This window comes from Salvia splendens, chromosome 12 (genome assembly GCF_004379255.2).
Source record: "Salvia splendens isolate huo1 chromosome 12, SspV2, whole genome shotgun sequence".
Taxonomy (NCBI): Eukaryota; Viridiplantae; Streptophyta; class Magnoliopsida; order Lamiales; family Lamiaceae; genus Salvia; species Salvia splendens.
This window is the reverse complement of record NC_056043.1, coordinates 27,534,586-27,551,720: the sequence shown is the minus strand read 5'-3', so window position 1 is coordinate 27,551,720 and position 17,135 is coordinate 27,534,586. Positions and strand designations below refer to the sequence as shown.

General features: G+C 38.7%; 2 protein-coding genes across 2 annotated transcripts; both read right to left on the bottom strand.

The window, feature by feature from the left end:
* Positions 1-159: 159 nt before the first annotated feature.
* Positions 160-5,173, bottom strand: LOC121758630 (leucine-rich repeat receptor protein kinase HPCA1-like). Its single transcript, XM_042154008.1, has 19 exons — positions 4,974-5,173; positions 4,522-4,642; positions 4,380-4,451; positions 4,207-4,281; positions 4,051-4,122; positions 3,811-3,972; positions 3,658-3,732; positions 3,483-3,554; positions 3,331-3,402; positions 3,181-3,249; positions 3,025-3,099; positions 2,881-2,952; positions 2,660-2,794; positions 2,092-2,570; positions 1,847-2,002; positions 1,630-1,766; positions 1,284-1,503; positions 898-1,133; positions 160-809 (listed from the first exon to the last, which is right to left on the bottom strand). The coding sequence occupies exons 1-19, from the start codon at positions 5,065-5,067 to the stop codon at positions 336-338; spliced, it is 2,868 nt and encodes a 955-aa protein (XP_042009942.1). The 5' UTR covers positions 5,068-5,173; the 3' UTR covers positions 160-335.
* A 4,671-nt stretch (positions 5,174-9,844) lies between these two features.
* Positions 9,845-15,544, bottom strand: LOC121758629 (leucine-rich repeat receptor protein kinase HPCA1-like). The gene is made up of 19 exons (XM_042154007.1): positions 15,297-15,544; positions 14,416-14,536; positions 14,252-14,323; positions 14,054-14,128; positions 13,891-13,962; positions 13,620-13,784; positions 13,450-13,524; positions 13,262-13,333; positions 13,108-13,179; positions 12,938-13,006; positions 12,765-12,839; positions 12,615-12,686; positions 12,380-12,511; positions 11,786-12,258; positions 11,559-11,705; positions 11,336-11,472; positions 11,029-11,248; positions 10,718-10,953; positions 9,845-10,614 (listed from the first exon to the last, which is right to left on the bottom strand). The coding sequence occupies exons 1-19, from the start codon at positions 15,445-15,447 to the stop codon at positions 10,141-10,143; spliced, it is 2,910 nt and encodes a 969-aa protein (XP_042009941.1). The 5' UTR covers positions 15,448-15,544; the 3' UTR covers positions 9,845-10,140.
* Positions 15,545-17,135: the final 1,591 nt, after the last annotated feature.

Here is a 17,135-nt window from a genome sequence, read left to right as displayed (position 1 = left end):
TAAAACAATACAGAGTGAACTACAAAAATGAAAAAAATTATTTTTAAAACCGAACCAAAAAAATTAAAAAACCGAACCGATTTTCAAATTTTCGGTTTGGTTCGGTTCGATTCGATTTGGTTCGGATATTCGGTTAGTTCACTTAACAATTAAATATTGTAGTGCTGCAAAACTGCAATCTCTTATCAAACAAAAAAAAATGTGTACAACAATTTGAACAATTCTTTCAAACAGACAACTAGAAAATGACGAGCTAAGTAGTAAGTACACATGAAAGCCTTGTATTTTTGACACAAATTTACAGAAAATCAATGGATTTTGATCATAAAGCAATCCTACTTAGGCTCCAGCATTGAAGGGGGATAATTTCCACTATAAGCAAAGAGGCTTTGGTTACTATAAGGATGGTTAGAGCCTTTGCTGTGTCCTTCATAACTTGCTGAGGTTGAGGCTGATTCAGCATTAGGATTATACCCTGCAGCTTCCATGATGTTCTCTATCTCCTTAACCACCTCACTCATATGTGGCCTGCTCTCGCCCGACTCATGAACACACCTCAGAGCTACGTCCACAAATCTCTCCACGCTTCTGGGAGACGGGCTTGAGGCTACTATCGGGTCAAGAATGCTCTCGAGGTTATACATTTCCTTGCCAGTATCCATGGCCTGCTTCACTTCTCTAACTATGTACTTCCCCTTCTCAATGGGACTTCTTGCAGTTAGAAGCTCCAAGAGCAGCACCCCGAAGCTGTACACATCGCTCTTCTCTGTCAGCTGTTGTGTCATGTAGTATTCGGGATCCAGATATCCCTGAGTTTAGAAAGAAAGAATAACATTTACCAATGATTTTTAACTTGAGTATTCAAATGAAAAATGAGAAGTGTTGCAATATATTTACCATTGTGCCTTTAACTTGAGTTGTGACATGACCCCTTTCGGGCTCATTCATAGGTTTAGAGAGACCGAAATCTGCTACTTTGGCGTTCAGTCTCTCGTCCAGTAAGATGTTGTTTGATTTTATGTCTCTGTGTATGATTGGAGGGTTGGCTAAGTCATGCAGATATTGAATCCCTTTGGCTGCTCCAAGAGCTATTTTCAGTCTCCTCATCCAATCTAATCTGATTCCTGACTTTCCTGAAAAGAAATATACTATTATTCAGTAATTTTCCTTTTTATATGAGGTGATCACAAACACCAAACACCAGACCTATAAGCTGAATATAAGAGGCAGTTTTACTGTGCATTTATTTCAAGATTTAGCTATTTTGAGAAAGAAGGAAAAACCTGAGAGACTATCTTTCAATGTGCCGTTTGCAATGAACTCGTAAACAAGCATTTGTTCACCCTGCTCAAAACAAAAACCTACTAGAGCCACAACATTCTTGTGATGAACTCTTGACAGAAGCTCGATTTCAGTTTTGAACTCGAGGCCACCTTGCATGGATCCTTGCTGAGCTCTTTTGATGGCAATGAGTTGTCCATTTGGTAGGGTTCCTCTATATACCTGACAAAACAGTTGACACAATTCAGAATCATGTTAGTCAGCATGAATTACAAGATTTTGAATCCATTTTTGGAATGGCAAATTATAATCTTTGCAAGTAAAGATTGTAGAACTCATGTTAGTCACCTTTCCATATCCTCCACTTCCAACATCATTGAGTTCTGAGAAGTTATTTGTGATTCTCTTAAGTTCTTCAAATGAAAAGCTCTTTGCTCCTTTCAGCTGTGGAACTCCACCGCTGTTCGCATTTGAATCCCACGCAGCTGCATGTATGTATGAAGTACATCTTACAGCTGATGAGCATAAAGAAGAACAAAAATCATACGCTGAATCTCAAACATACCAAAAGGATCATTCTTTTTGTCAGCTGTATCAGCTCTTTTCCTCTGTCGGTAAGCATAGACTCCCGCCATGAGTAACAACAGCACTAGGACGCTGCCACCAGCCGCAGCTCCTATGATGATACCGGAGCTTGACTTCTTCGATGAAGCTTGCAGTCCTAAACAAATTTTGTAGAAATCAGAATAACACAAGGTAGCAACAACAACAGATTGATATCTTGAACTATTTGCATTTTGGAAACTTTACCTGCAAAATAAGGATAGCTGTTGCCAATGAAGTAAAAGGGACCGTATTCCTTTGGTGGTTTGAAGGTTTGGTTGCTTAGCATATATCCAATAGCGGAGATTCCTGTTCGATTGAAATAGTCTTGGCCGGATGGGAAAACTTGCAGGCTGAGAAGTAGGTAGTTATCTATATTCTTAGTTGGATTGCTGAGAGAAACAGCATCTATAGGAAGGCCATGTGACTTGAATGAGGCCTTCATGTTTTGCTGAAGAGACGCGAAAATGCTTGAGTTCCCGTAGTTGGAGAAGGAAGGAGCGCGGAAGAAGAGTGTTCCCGTGTAAGGATATGCACATGTGCAACTGGGGCTGGAGACTCTATCTTCAGTGCAAGGCTGAGGATTGCAATTCTCTAATGGCGTTGTATACGTAGGGGGAGAAGGCTCGGGAATCTTGCAGTAGCTCTCTGTGACGCCTTCATCACAAATCGGGTTTCCCACAAGCCTGCAACATGGGAAGGAAAAAATCAGCAGCAGAATCATCCATCATCAAGATAAGGGAGATACCTTCTTTGAGAGTGATGGAAAAGTTACACGATTTGGATATTAAGGCCGGCTCGTTGTGTGAAGCCATCAATGAGATTGTCCTGCAAATCAATCTGGTACAGTTGGCTGCTGGGGTTGGAACCAAAGCTCAAGGTTCCATTGATCCGATTGTTCTTAAATGCGCTGAATTGGGAAACGGAGGTATATATGATTATGATGATGATGGTTTGGAATGATTATCAAGCATACTGATTGAAAAGGTTACTTACACAGTCTGCAGCTGGGGGAGGCTAAACATGGAGGGTGGAAGTGGGCCTTGAAGTTGTGTCTTCTCCATTATCCTGCGCATTTCAACGACGTATAAGATAATGCAGAGAAAGAACAAACACACACACAGTCAGGAAAAAACATACAGTGAAGTTAAAGATTGCAGAGATGAAAACCACGGAGGCACATCAGTTGCAACGAACGAGTTATTGCTCAGGTCACTGCAATGAATTTGAGACTTCTCCATTAGTACTATACTACAATACATCATTGTCCATTACTACTAAATATATGTGACTTACACATAGTTGAGTAAATCCATGCCAGTTAAGTTTGGCAAAACACCAGTCAGCTTATTATTTGCCAAGAACCTGAAAATGTGCAATTGGTTTTCACCTTTAGAGACGGGAACGAATATGAAGTCGAAAGCGAACTGTTTTTTTTCTACTTACAGCTCCTGCACACTGGTGAGATTGTTGAGATTTTCAGGAACTGACCCACTTAAAGAATTTATGTCGAGCCTCCTGTGCAAACAAAGGATCTCTCTAAGCAAGGGAACCTCAAAATAATGAAGAAAAAAAAAAGTTATGTTTATGTCACTTACACAACCTCCAGAGCCTTCACAAGGCCCAGCGTGGAGGGGATATCTCCGGTGAGCAGATTGTTCTCAAGAAGCCTACTCGAATAAACATTATCAGGACAAAGCAAAACAACGCTTACAATATATGTACAATAACCACACACAATGCTTCGTTTTTGTGACAGTGTGATGTACTTACAAATGTATAAGAGTCATATTTGAGTTGAAGAGTCCAGAGGGAATCTCACCGGACAACTGATTCTTTCCGAAATGGCTGCATAAGATTGGCATATGCATATTCAATATGTTGAAACATGGGAATTTACAAACATATACCTAGCAGAGAACTTACAAGTGCTTTGTGTTGAGAAGCATGTCAAGACCGGGTGAGGTTCCATCAGAGACGGGAATCGTTCCAGTGAGTTTATTATCAGCTAAGTCCAGCCAATAGAGATGTGATAGCTTGCCAATTGTAGGAGGTATCCCTCCAATGAAACCGTTTGAGTTAAGTGACCTTCGTTTCAATGGAAAAGGCATAAGATGGGCAGTGCTAAAAGAAGAAGAAAATATATTTAAGATAGTCTCTTCTTACAGGTATACCAGCTGCTGCAGAGATCCTATTGAGGATGGAATTGGACCAGAAAACCCACAGCCTACGAGTATCCTGCGATTCGTGTAGTATAGTTTCTTAAGAACGAGTCTTCCTTATAAAATTTACATGTCATAAAATGTTGTGATGTGTTCTTACAAGCTCGACAACTTCTTCAGATCTCCTATGTCTTGAGGAAGAGGTCCGGTCATGCCTGTGTTGTATGACAAATCCCTATACGAACCAACACATTCATATTGATATCAACAATGTAACATACTAACACACATGAGGAAATAGAAGTTATGGAAAATTGGAAATGAAACACATACAGTGTCTGCAGCTCTGATATTTTCACAATGTCTGATGATAACTGGCCACTTAAGTTGATGCTGGCTAATGTACTGAAATTTGCAGATAAAGGTGTTAGAACATATAACTATCTATGCATTCAACGCATAGAGGAAAACTTACATAGAGATGACGCGATTGTTAGCGCAGCTGATTCCTTCCCAACCCAATCCACAAGGATCAGACCCTTCCCAATTTGGTGGTGTGTTTTTCCAGATGCTTTTCAGAGCCTGCAGCCCAGCAACTGCATAAAAAAAGATCAAATCCAATATAAGATTGTGAAAGATGAAAAAAACCCATCTCTCTCTTTCTCACTCTCTGCAAATATACATACTGAACATGAAAAACTGAATCCTTTAACTAAGATTACATCATTAAACCTGTCTCTCTCTCTCGATAGATTACATCGTATTAGCTATAGAAACATATTCTAACCTCTTGGAACTTATAAGCAATCTAAGTTTCTTCAAAGGAAACATGCTTTTGAAGGATTTGAGGCCAATATACATACACAATATGCAATAGATATGAAAATGTACATATAGATTTTCCTATAGAACTTGCAAACTACTTACAATCATCGCTATCTGTCAACGCTGCTGTATCAAACAACTGGAGCAGCAAGGCAGCAAGCAGTAATAAGATTGAGAGATGAAATTTCCCAGCCATCGTTCCAGATTACTACACAACAAAAACTAATGCAGACCACCAACTATAAACTTTGGTTTGGATGCTTGAAAGGAATGTGCAAAGAGAAACTTTCACAAGTTGACATTTTCACAACATGGACTTGTTCTTCAAAGAGTTTGTGTTCCTATCAACTTATATTTTTCAGGAAACCGTCTATTAATCTTATTTTATTTGTTCACATCAACATGCAATAATATACCTATGTCTACTTACATAAGTTTTACTCAATTATGGAGATTGTAGATACATTTGAGCTGAGTAATGAAATTATCTATAGAATTTGAAATAAGTGAGGATATTTTATATATGTCAACATTTGTAAATATAAAATTATTTTTTAAGTATAATAAAACAGTTGGAGCATTTTAACTTAGAAATCTTATAAAGCACTTATAGTTTTATTCGTATCGTATTATTTTTTTATAAAATACCTTATTTGAAATCATTCTACCTTTTTTATTTTGACATTATTTTAAGATTTTTTATTTAGTGGTTTGTTTTGGAACCTACTTAATGTATCAATGCTTTTATCTAATTAATTTACTAGTTTCACTTTATCAGATATATATTCAAATTAACATGATTTTGATTAGATAAAAAAATATATTGGATCATCACGTTCAAATTCTGACTCCGATTATTATAAATTACTAGTTATAAACTTGTTTAGGTAGCTTAATTGGGCAAGTTGGGTCCTTTGAACAATATGAAACAAAAGCCACACGCATTGAGACTTGGTAAGAAAAGTTGTCTTCAATCAACTTTTACTCCCTCCGTCCCGGATAATTTGTCCCATTTTTCCATTTCGATCTGTCCCACATAATTTATCACATTTCACTTTTACCATTTTTGGTAGTGGACTCCATATTCCACTAACTTATTCCTACTCACATTTTACTATAAAACTAATATATAAAAGTAGAACCCACATTCCACTAACTTTTTCAACTCACTTTTCATTACATTTCTTAAAACTCGTGCCCGGTCAAGGTGAGACGAATTATCCGGGACGGAGGGAGGATTTTGTAAGTGTATAAATGTAGTGGTTGTTGAAAATGAGCTGTGACCTGTGAACATTAACTTGATTTTATTTTATTAGCATTAATGTCACGTCGTGGTGTCTATAAAATTGCAACTCTTGGTATGTTTCATTTTTGAATTTTTCATTGTCTGTGTATTCATATGCACCAGATAATTACATACAAATATAAATTAGAGTGGATTGGCGGCCCCGATTAATTAAAATGACTTGATTAGTCAAATTGCACCCCATAAGTGAAATTATTTAAATCACGTGCGTCTGATCGACACACCCACGCTCATCCATTTCTCAACTTGATTATAACAAAAGGTGCGACTTTTCATAAACCCAAACTTTTAAATATAGTGCTACACTGTCTCATAATAGATGACACACTTAGAGATTGACATGAAATTTTAAGTGAAGTTGTTTTGTGTGTTAGGTGGATAGAGAAGATAGTACTCCCTCCGTCCCAATAAAGATGATCCATTCTTGAGATGACACGAGATTTTATGCATCCTAATTTTAAAATGTTTAAAAAGGGAGAGATAAAGTTGTTGGGTGTTTAAAAATATGAGAGATGAATAAAGTAAAAGAGAGATAAAAGGTTGTTGATGTTTAAAAGTAGGAGAGATGCAAAAAGTAAGAGAGAGAAAAAGTTGTTGGGGTGTTTAAAAATTGGAGAGCTGAATAAAGTATGAAGGGAAAAGATAATTGAGTATTTTAAATATTTCCTAAATAAAAAAGAGGTCATATTGGTTGAGACGAACGAAAAAAGGAAAATGGGTCAGTTTCGGTGGAACGGAGGGAGTATATTTATATTAATGTGAGAGAGAGTTTTTTCCAAAACAAAATGTAACATCTTTTGTGGGACAAACTAAAAAAGAAAGTGTGACGTCTATTATGGGACATAGGGAATACTATCCAAATTTATGACAATATTACACCTATATTTAATTAAATACCAATTCAATATGCTACAGTGCTACAATTTTTTTTAAAAATATTTCATCCTTACCCTGCATATTTCAATCTTCCAATTCAAAAAAGGGAAAGGAAAATTTGTTATGGATTGAAATAGGATGTGGTCGCCTCGATTACCCACTTTCGTCGGAGCTTAAAAAAAACTGACTGAAATTTAGTACTTCATTTGTCCAACGATAAGAGTTACTTTATGTCCATTTAATTCGCTCCACAATACGAGTCACATTTCCTTTTTACCATAAATGGTAAGTAGGTTCTACTAACTCACTTCACTCACATTTTATTATAAAACCAATATAAAAAGTGGGTCTCATATTCTACTAACTTTTCCAACTCACTGTTATTTACATTTCTTAAACCATGTGCCCACAATAAGAGTGACTCCTATTGTAGGACGGAGGGAGTATATATTTTAAGGCCATCCACAACGTTGTTCCTATACCGTTCCTTAAACCACTATTTGAGGGCCCCACTGTACTTTTTTACTCCATTCCTTAACTAAGGAACGGAACCTGCAACCCTCCGTTCCTTAACCGTTCCTTAACCGTTCCTTAAATTACTATTCATTCAATTTCATTTTTTTTTATTTCCAACCCAATTCAATTTAAATAAACACACTTTAATAAAAAACAAACACACTTTATTAAAAAACACACAACATTAAAAAAAATTCAACTTAAACTTAAAAAAATAAAAAAAGCACACAATTAAAATCCTAAAAAAATAAAAAACACAAAATAAAAAACACACAATTAAACGTGGGAAAATAAAAAAACTACTCCGCCGGCGAATCATCCTCAGGAGGCGGTCGAGGTTGAGGGGGAGTCGGAAGGCCAAGTTGTGCTGCCATATACACAATTCCGTTCCACCTGGCCGTGAATTGGGCGTACGAGAAGCGAGAAGTGTCCGCCATTGTGGCGGTCATGTACGCCACCATAAGTGTGTCCGACCTCCCCGCGAGCCCGATCCCGAGGCCAACTGGCTTGATTCGCCTCGGCCCTTCCTCGCTCTAGCCGTCTTCGCCGCCTTCGTCCCTTGCGGCCGACGGCGCCCACGGCTGGATCCCCCGTATTCGTCGGGCATTGGATCCCCGTACCCCCAAACACCTGCGGTGTACCCTCGCTGGCCTCACCGATGTCACCAGACGAGTAGCGGCCGCTCGCCGTGTGCTTCGTGCGCTTAGAGGTTGAGCCCGAGCTCGAGCGGACACCGCCGGCCCACCTTTCCTCGTCCTTGACGAGCTGCCAAATATCAACATATTTTAACTGTAGACCGGTGTCCTGGTAGAAGACGCGCAAAGCCGCCCTCAGAATGTCGGCGCCCGAAGCTCCGCTTTGGTAGTTCGCCGCTTCGGCCGCGTAGATGCCGCAAAATTTTTTGACCTGTGCGTCGACTCGGCCAAAGTGAGCACGGAGCATTGTATATTTGCGCTTCCGGGCCCCTTTCGGCTTAGTCTGGTGGTAGACATCACGGACCTTTTCCCAGAAGCACTTGACGGCTTGTTGGTTCCCGACGATGGGATCGTACGAGACGGTGAGCCAGGCGGTGTACACCGCCTTAGTTTCTTCGTTGTTGTACGGATGTCGGCCCAGATCCTCCAGTTCCTCCTCCTCCTCCTCCTCGGGTGCCTCAGACGCAGCCCTAGAGCTTCCACCGCCTCGGCTTCCTCCCTGGGTGGGTTCTACGGGGATATCCTCCCGAATCTGGGACAAACCCTGAGAAAGCCGCGAGCCGGGTGGTCGAGTGTAGGCATCCACATCGAAAGTGGGTGGTTAGTACCCACCCGGCGTCGCCGACCCCTGGGTGCCCGGAGTCGACGACCCGGAACCACCTAGTGTGTTGTACATGATCTCCCAATCGCCGAACGCGTTGAGATCCCACCCACCGGAGCCGCCACCGCCGTAATTCCCGTCGCCGGACATTTTGTGAAGGAGATTGAAATAGAAAATTGGAGAGGAATTGATGTTGGTTTAGGAAGAGTAGATGTGTAGTTGTGTGTGAAATGTAATAAATTAGGTGTATTTATAGAATAAGAAAATAAAAATAAAAATTAAAAAAATTAAAAAAAAAAGTTAAAAAAACGGTAATATGACCGTTTTAAAAAAAATTTATAAAAATATATTTTTTTAAAAAAAAATTAATTATTGCGTCATCGCTGACGTGTCCCACTCGCTGGCCGGCGAGTGGGAAGCACGCACGAAGCGGGGAGCGCCACGTCGCCCGAGCGCGTGGCGGCACAAGCCGTGCCGCGTTCCGTGCCGTCGGCACGCAGAACGGAATGGGAACGGAATGGGAGCGGAACGGTGCGCCGCAACGCGTTCCGCGGCGAAACCGTTCCGGCGGAACGGCACGCGGAACGCCGGCGGCACGCGTTGCGGGTGCCCTAAGGTTCTATACTTTCATTGATAAATGTTTGCGGTACCAATACTTGCAAAATATTTTTTGCGCTCCCCAGGCTATACTTGTTGCTCGTCTTAGGTGCTTTTGCACTTTTTCATCATTTTTCAGACACAAATGCTCCAAAAGCATAAAGGGTAATTTTGTACACTCCGCGCTCCATTTTGCTGAAACAATCAAAAGGTATAGTTTGGGGACAGCAAAAGATATTTTGCAAATATAGAATATAGTAATTTCTTTTTTAAATGCAGTTGTTAGTAATTTCTTTTCTTTAAAAAAAATATCTGGAACTCGCGTACATTTTTAATACGTGCAATATTAAACTTTGGCCTAACTTTGACTATTTCACCCAAATTTGAAAAAGTTACAAATTGAGTATGTTCTTATCAACATTATTGTTCACTTAATGACCCACGCCAAAATTTTCAATTAGCTACAAGCCTACAACTGAAATATATATTAGTATTGTTCACTGTCATATACTGTATATAATCCATCAAATGAAGTAAGCTTAGCTAGCTAATCTACCACCGCCACCATGAAAAATGGACTCTTAAACATATCTATATGGTAACAATTTGGAGGGAAAAAGGTTGTCCAAATTTTGTTTTTTCCTGCAGCAGAAGATATCAACAGAAGTTGGCCAACGGTTATTGACGGAAGGGGAACGAGCCGTAGCTGACATCGAACCCCTCACTCTCAGTCTCAGCAGCTCCATAAGAACGAAGAGGTCTCTCGTCATCCGTCGTTTCCACAAAGGTGTGATGATGCATTTGTTTGTTTGGTGGCCCTGCCTTCTCCATAATCTTCTCGATCTCTCTCACCACTTCACCCATCGACGGCCTCTCAGCAGCCGTCTCTCTCACGCAGCTCATTGCCAGCTCAACGAACCTCCAGATCCCACTGAGTTTCGATGCTGACCCCAACGTTGGATCAATCACCTCATCAAGACTCTGAGGATCTTTCGAGTCCCCCATAGCCTCGTGAACCAGTCTCACGATGTGCTTCCCGCTCTGTATGGGGGCTCTCGCTGTCATCAGCTCGAGCAGTACTACTCCAAAGCTGTATACATCGCTCTTGTCAGTTAGCTGTTGGGTCATGTAATACTCAGGATCCATGTAGCCCTGTTGAGGCAAAGGAAGTTAAGCCATCAAAACGAAACATAAAGTTTACGATATTTTAGACCAATATCCGTTTAGTCCAAAACTTGCAACTGTATTTACTTACCAATGTGCCTTTGACTTGTGTAGTGACATAACCCTTTCCAGTGTCGCCCAAGAGTTTGGATAGACCGAAATCAGCCACCTTCGCGTTTAAGTTGTCGTCCAGCAAGATATTAGTCGATTTCACGTCCCTGTGTATGATTGGAGGATTGGAAAGTTCATGCAGATACGACAGACCTCGTGCAGCATCAAGGGCAATTCTCAGTCTCTTGCTCCAGTCCAACCGAAATCCCGACTTCCCTGAACAGAGTTTATGCCTCAAGTCCACAATTTATCATAAAATAGTATGGTGAAGTTGTGAGAGTAGATATTTACCCGTGATACAGTCTCTAAGGGTGCCATTGGATATAAACTCGTAAACCAACATCTGCTCTCCTTGCTCATAGCAGAATCCAACGAGGCCGACCACATTCTTGTGATGAATCCTCGACATCAACTCAATCTCAGTTTTGAACTCAGCTGCCCCCTGCATTGATCCCTGCTGAGCTCGCTTTATAGCTACTACTTGCTCGGAACCAACGCTTCCCTTATAGACCTGTCACCAGGTAGTCTAGCATCATGTCTACACGCAAATAAGCAAAACCAGAAAAGCAATTTCGATCAATGATACTATATAACTAACCTTTCCGTATCCTCCTGAGCCAACACAGTTGGATTCGGAGAAGTTGTCAGTGCATTTTCTAAGATCTTCCAAGGAGTACCACTTTGCTCCTTGAAGTTGTGGAACTGCACCACTCTCTTTCTCAGGGTCCCAAGAAGCTGCACTCATTTTACACGAACAACGGTCAAATATAACTACGTTTACTCACATAAGTATCTTTCTCTAACTCAACACCGTGTCTTACCAAACGGATTGCTCTTATCGATAGCTTCTTTTGCCCTTCTCTTCTGACGTAGAGCATACATTCCAGCCAAGAAAATCAACAGCACCAGAAATGAAGCACCAATTGCTACCCCCACAATGATACCAATGTTTGATGACTTTTTCGTTCCTAAACAAAAAAAATAAATAAGTTAAAGTGCTTAATTATAAGTTAAATTTATAGTTACAAGATTTTCTAAAGGATGTTACCAGGGAGACAACAGTATTGTTCATCAATGAAGAAGAATGGTCCAAAATAATCAACTGGGAATGGTTGGCGGTTGAGTACAAAACCTATCGTAGAAACTGAGGTTCGATCAAACACATCTTTGCCCGAAGGAAACACATGCAATGTGATCTCTAGGTAAGAATACATGTTTATAGTTGGATTGGTGAGGTTGAGGGAATCAACTGGAATCCCACGGGAGCGAAACTGAGTCATCAGAGTCCCATGAAGAATGTTGTAGTATGTCAAATTTTGTAAGTCGGAGAAGGAAAAGGAAAAGAAGTGCAAGATTCCAGTGTAGGGATGTGAGCATTCACAATTTGGACTCAATACTTCATCTCTACCACAGGAAACTGCTCCACATCTACTTGGTGGTAACGGACTATTGTCAACCTTCGCAACTGAACAAAATGCCTTCGTTGCTCCATTTCCATCGCAAATTGGGTTGTCAGCAAGTCTTCCAGTGACAAGAATGTAAAGTTCAGTTAAATGAAGTTGTAATATAAGTCACTTTAGCAGAAATTTCTATAAATATTGCGATAATATACGCTTCGTGGAGTTATGAGAAATAGGCTTACGTTATATCCAATGTGTAATTTGCTTGTTGCTGGAATTCGGTGACTGAATTGTTCTGTAAATCAACTGTCAAGTTGCTGCTGTAGCTATTTCCGATATTTAAGCTTCCGTTCAAATTATTGTTGCTAAGCTTCCTGAGCAATGTAACTTACAGCTGAGAAACTTGTACATATTTTCATGAAATGGACAGAAGTTGGCAAACTATATCTTAAATCATTCAAATTTTGATGAACTTACACAGTCTCCAATTGAGGAAGGCGGAACATGTCAACCGGAATTGGTCCTTGAAGCTTCGTATTCTCCATCATCCTGAATATTATTTATCGGTTAACAGACAGAATACGCAGTTTATGGATGCTGGCTGTCATGTGAGAGAGAGGGAAATACAATGTTGTCAAAGACTGGAGACTCGAGAACCACTCGGGTACTTGTGATGCATTAAAGCTATTGTTGCTCATGTCCCTGAAATTTGTACATCAAAAGTCCAGATTTACCATGTGAAGCTAAAAAGAAGAAAAAAAAATATAAGATGAAGTTAGTTAGAGATGGGAACAGCTTACACATAGAATAGGAGGTCGAAGCCTGTGAGGTCAGGGATGTTTCCGTTGAAATTATTATTAGACAAGTACCTGAAAAGGAAACAAGTCACTCGAGGAATTTATGTAGCTTGAAGTTGTAATATTGAGGCAGTCACTTTGTGCTAAATTAGTTTATAGTTTCGTGCGCTTACAGCTCCTGTAGTTTTGTAAGGTTACTGATACTTGGAGGGAGAGGTCCTTCGAGAGAATTCCAGTCGAACCGTCTGCATGAAACAGAAGACATTCAGCACAAGCTTGGGACAAATCAAGTAGTGAATAAAACTGATTTAGTGTGGATATTCTTACATGACCTCCAATGACTGAACAGTTCCAATAGACGAGGGTATAGTCCCGTTGAATTTGTTGTTGTCAAATATCCTAAGCCAAATAAATTTATTGCTAATGAGTGATCAATCAAAATAACAAACTTTTTTTGCCATATAAAGGAATGTAGATTGCTACGAGAGTCGTTCATATGAAGGGTGCAAACTCACGCATGTATGAGGTTCATATCTGATCTAAACAACTTTTCCGGAATTTCTCCAAAAAGCTGATTATTCGATAAATGGCTGCAGGTTATAAACAGGAACATAAGTAAATTCAAAAAGAAAAAAAAATGAATACTAAAACAATGAGTATGATGGTAGTAATACAGAAACTTTACAAGTGCCTAGCAACAAGTAGCTTATCCAAACCAGCAGGTGCAGTATCACTAGAGATGGGAATGGTGCCGTTAAGCTTGTTCATACCGAGATCCAGCCACGACAGATTCGATAGGTTGCCAATGGAAGCCGGAATCGGACCAGTGAAGCTGTTAGAGTTCAAGGATCTGTCAAGACAAAAATTAACGAAATCCAGTAAGTTGAAGACACATTATTTGATTATTCCTAAACTTTTGGGAAAGAAAATGAGTATGATTGAATGAAGCTCCTTACAGATATACGAGGCGTGGGAGGGAGCCTATTGAATCTGGAATGGGACCGAAGAAGCTGCAACCAATCAATATCCTACATAAAACAAGAAATAGAAAATCCAATGTTGGTTTGATTCACATGATCATGTGGGGCCACAAGAAGAAAGTCGCAACGTCTTCCTTACAAAGTGGTAAGGTTCTTCAAGTTGTGTATAGAAGGCGGAAGAATCGCTTTGAGACCAATGTTATTTGAGAGATCCCTGAATCCATGAGATGTGATATATCAGAGTGTTTGGATTCTGGATAGTTACTCATTAGAGAAATGCAATTTAAACTGATAGAAGCAGAGGAATGAAGAAGCGAGAATTGAAATAGGAGCATACAATTCGACTAATGCAGTCAATGATGATATGTCACTGAAGGTGCTACCTTCCAAAAGCTGTCCTGCCAACATTCTGCATTTGAAGTAATCACATCAAACCAAGAAGGTAGAGAATAATTAAGAGAAGTCTGAGCAGAATCATATAACACTTAAATGGCGACTAACATGGAGGTTACACGTGTATTCGTGCAGTTAATACCATCCCATTTTTTGCCACAAGGATCTGCACCCTTCCAGTTAGGGGGAAGGTTTTTCCAGCTAGATTTGATCGCGTTTAGAGCAGCAACTGCAACAGAGGTGAAATGGTGGTATATGTGATTATTATGAGAAAGCTACATTTTAAGCGCATTGTACCTCTGAATATGGATAAAAATGTATATCAATCTTCAATATATACACATTGAACTCTTTCCAGTAAACGAGCGAGAGAGAGAGAGAGATTGTTGCAATCCCTATAAAGGATCACTCACACAACAGGAGCATCATCGACAGAGCTAAAACATATGTCTAACAAGCTCATTTTCCCTCACAATCCTTCTTCTTTCATTCACTCCGATGTATATAATTCACCTCAAGGGAAGGCATGAATCTACGAAACTGTCTCAAGTACCTATGGTGATTAGATGATAATCTCTACGTCTGTATCTACATTATTCTGATAATAGTTGATTCTTACAAGGGAGGGGTATTAGCCCCATATACTCTATGCCCGAATATACCTAATTTCATCTACCAATTCAAATTGACTTGCATATTCTATTACAGAGAATTGTCCTGATAAATGCAGAAAGGAAGTTCCCAGATTCTTACCTTTTCTTCACTTCAAAATTCTCAACACTAAATGTACATGTTAAACAAAACTGCAGTTTCTAATCAACTAAACAAGTTCTTGGAAGCATACTAACATAACCAATAACAAACTCAGGCATGGCCAGTTCAGTTCAGCCTCAACTAATCAAGATCACATAAAATTGGTAAAAAATTCAAAACAAACACCACATATTAAACTGAAAGCATGTTAAAGGATAGCAAAAACAAAAACATACCATCACCACTGTCTGTGAGTGCAAATGCAAGAAGAGTCTGACAAGAAAGAAGCAGCAAGCAAAGCAAGAATCTACAAACCATTTCACAGAGTTGGGAGCTGTAGAAACCGGTGAAGAAAACAAAGTAATGTTTATGAGCAGGAAAGAGCATATAAACAATTTATCCTTCAAAAGATGAGGTTGACCACAATGCCTAACCAAGACAACGAAAGGGAACAAGTCTAAACTGACTCAGTCTCCAATTCATCCTAATAATAAACAAATCACTATAACTTTCCCAACATAAGACAAATATAGCCAATTCCTGCTTGCTTGTGTCATACTTAACCAGGTGGAAATGGAATCACACAATCTCACGCAACACATTACTGCAATTATTAAACAAAAGTATGGTCGCATTATCAATAAATTATACTATGTGACACTAGCATGTATTCATGGGGAAATGGGGCATGCATAATAGCATAACTGATTGGCTGTATAAAAATGGGATCTTTCAATAATGGATATGGTTGATTCCAATATGGGATTTAGTTTATTCAGTTAAAGGAAATAAACAATTCTAGTATTGGTTGGGTTGTATTGACGAGGAATCTCTGTATTGGACAAATGCTCATTGCCAAAATAACCCTTACAAAATATTGAATCCTTCGCGAATATTGAATTACTATATTTTATCGATTATTTTAATCAAAAATCGTTTAACGTTTCCACATATAATTTGAATCCAATTTTAAATGGCCCATAATAAAACAGTTCTTGGGCTTTTTAAATGGCCCATTTATCTTTTATTTATTCCTGTTTTTTTATTGAAATTTCATATTCACTCCATTTTCTAAAAATAAAAATTCTTAATATTTTGGCCCTTTTTTTAAAATTGAAAACCATCCATTTTAGGAAACTTAATTCTCTCTATGAGACGTGGCCCCTTTTTTATTAAAACATTTTTTCTTTTCATCTCTCTATTACTTTACTAATTTTATAAATATGTGCTGCTTTAAAAGTTTATATTATAGAAAACGGAGAGAGCATGATCGTATTTGTTCTTCCAGTTTGTGTTGGCTGTGGTATCCATTTAGGAATAAATTTTCAGGTATTAAACTATGAAAAATTGAATTTCTTTAATTGTGTTATTTTATCATCTTTATTTATTCATATAATTGGTGAATTTAATTTCATTTGTAAAATTTGATTACATAAGCTTTACTTTTTTTATTTTATTCTATTATGTAAAAATTAATATATCTTTGATTTTTTGATACAATTAGTTCGGTTTCAAAAATATTTAACTAAGCGAGAGGAAAATATTTGTTGTTATTTCTTAGTATAAAAGAATTTCACGTCGTTTTCACGTTCGTGATTTTTAATAATTATTACTCTTATATTTTATTTATTATTAATTTTTTTCTATGTTCGATCCTCAAATTAAGATTTTTGGATCCATGACTAAGTTGAAACAAAAAATACTGACAATAAGACTGATTTCTGAAGAAAAAGACCCATATCCTCAAATACATGATGAAGAACGAACATCTCATTGCCGTGTTACAAATAATCAAGAACACTACGATTTGATTTTAAAATTGGCATGGCATACTCCTAATCTCCTATTAATGGTAGAGTATGTTGCTTTATCATTCGATTTGATTTTAAAATTGGCATGGCATACTCCTAATCTCCTATTAATGGTAGAGTATGTTGCTTTATCATTCGATTTGATTTTAAAATTGGCATGGCATACTCCTAATCTCCTATTAATGGTAGAGTATGTTGCTTTATCATTCGATTTGATTTTAAAATTGGCATGGCATACTCCTAATCTCCTATTAATGATAGAGT

What these genes read in the sequence shown, in the direction of transcription:
- LOC121758629 (XM_042154007.1), bottom strand. Translation starts at nt 15,447, where the DNA reads ATGCTCTTTCCTGCTCATAAACATTACTTTGTTTTCTTCACCGGTTTC. An exon ending in AATACACGTGTAACCTCCAT is followed by an intron (nt 14,324 to 14,415) that starts GTTAGTCGCCAT and finishes CTTCAAATGCAG; the next exon opens with AATGTTGGCAGGACAGCTTT. An exon ending in CACAAGTCAAAGGCACATTG is followed by an intron (nt 10,615 to 10,717) that starts GTAAGTAAATAC and finishes TTGCCTCAACAG; the next exon opens with GGCTACATGGATCCTGAGTA.
- LOC121758630 (XM_042154008.1), bottom strand. Translation starts at nt 5,067, where the DNA reads ATGGCTGGGAAATTTCATCTCTCAATCTTATTACTGCTTGCTGCCTTG. An exon ending in CTCCCCCAGCTGCAGACTGT is followed by an intron (nt 2,795 to 2,880) that starts GTAAGTAACCTT and finishes TTCCCAATTCAG; the next exon opens with CGCATTTAAGAACAATCGGA. An exon ending in CAAAAAGAATGATCCTTTTG is followed by an intron (nt 1,767 to 1,846) that starts GTATGTTTGAGA and finishes ACATACATGCAG; the next exon opens with CTGCGTGGGATTCAAATGCG.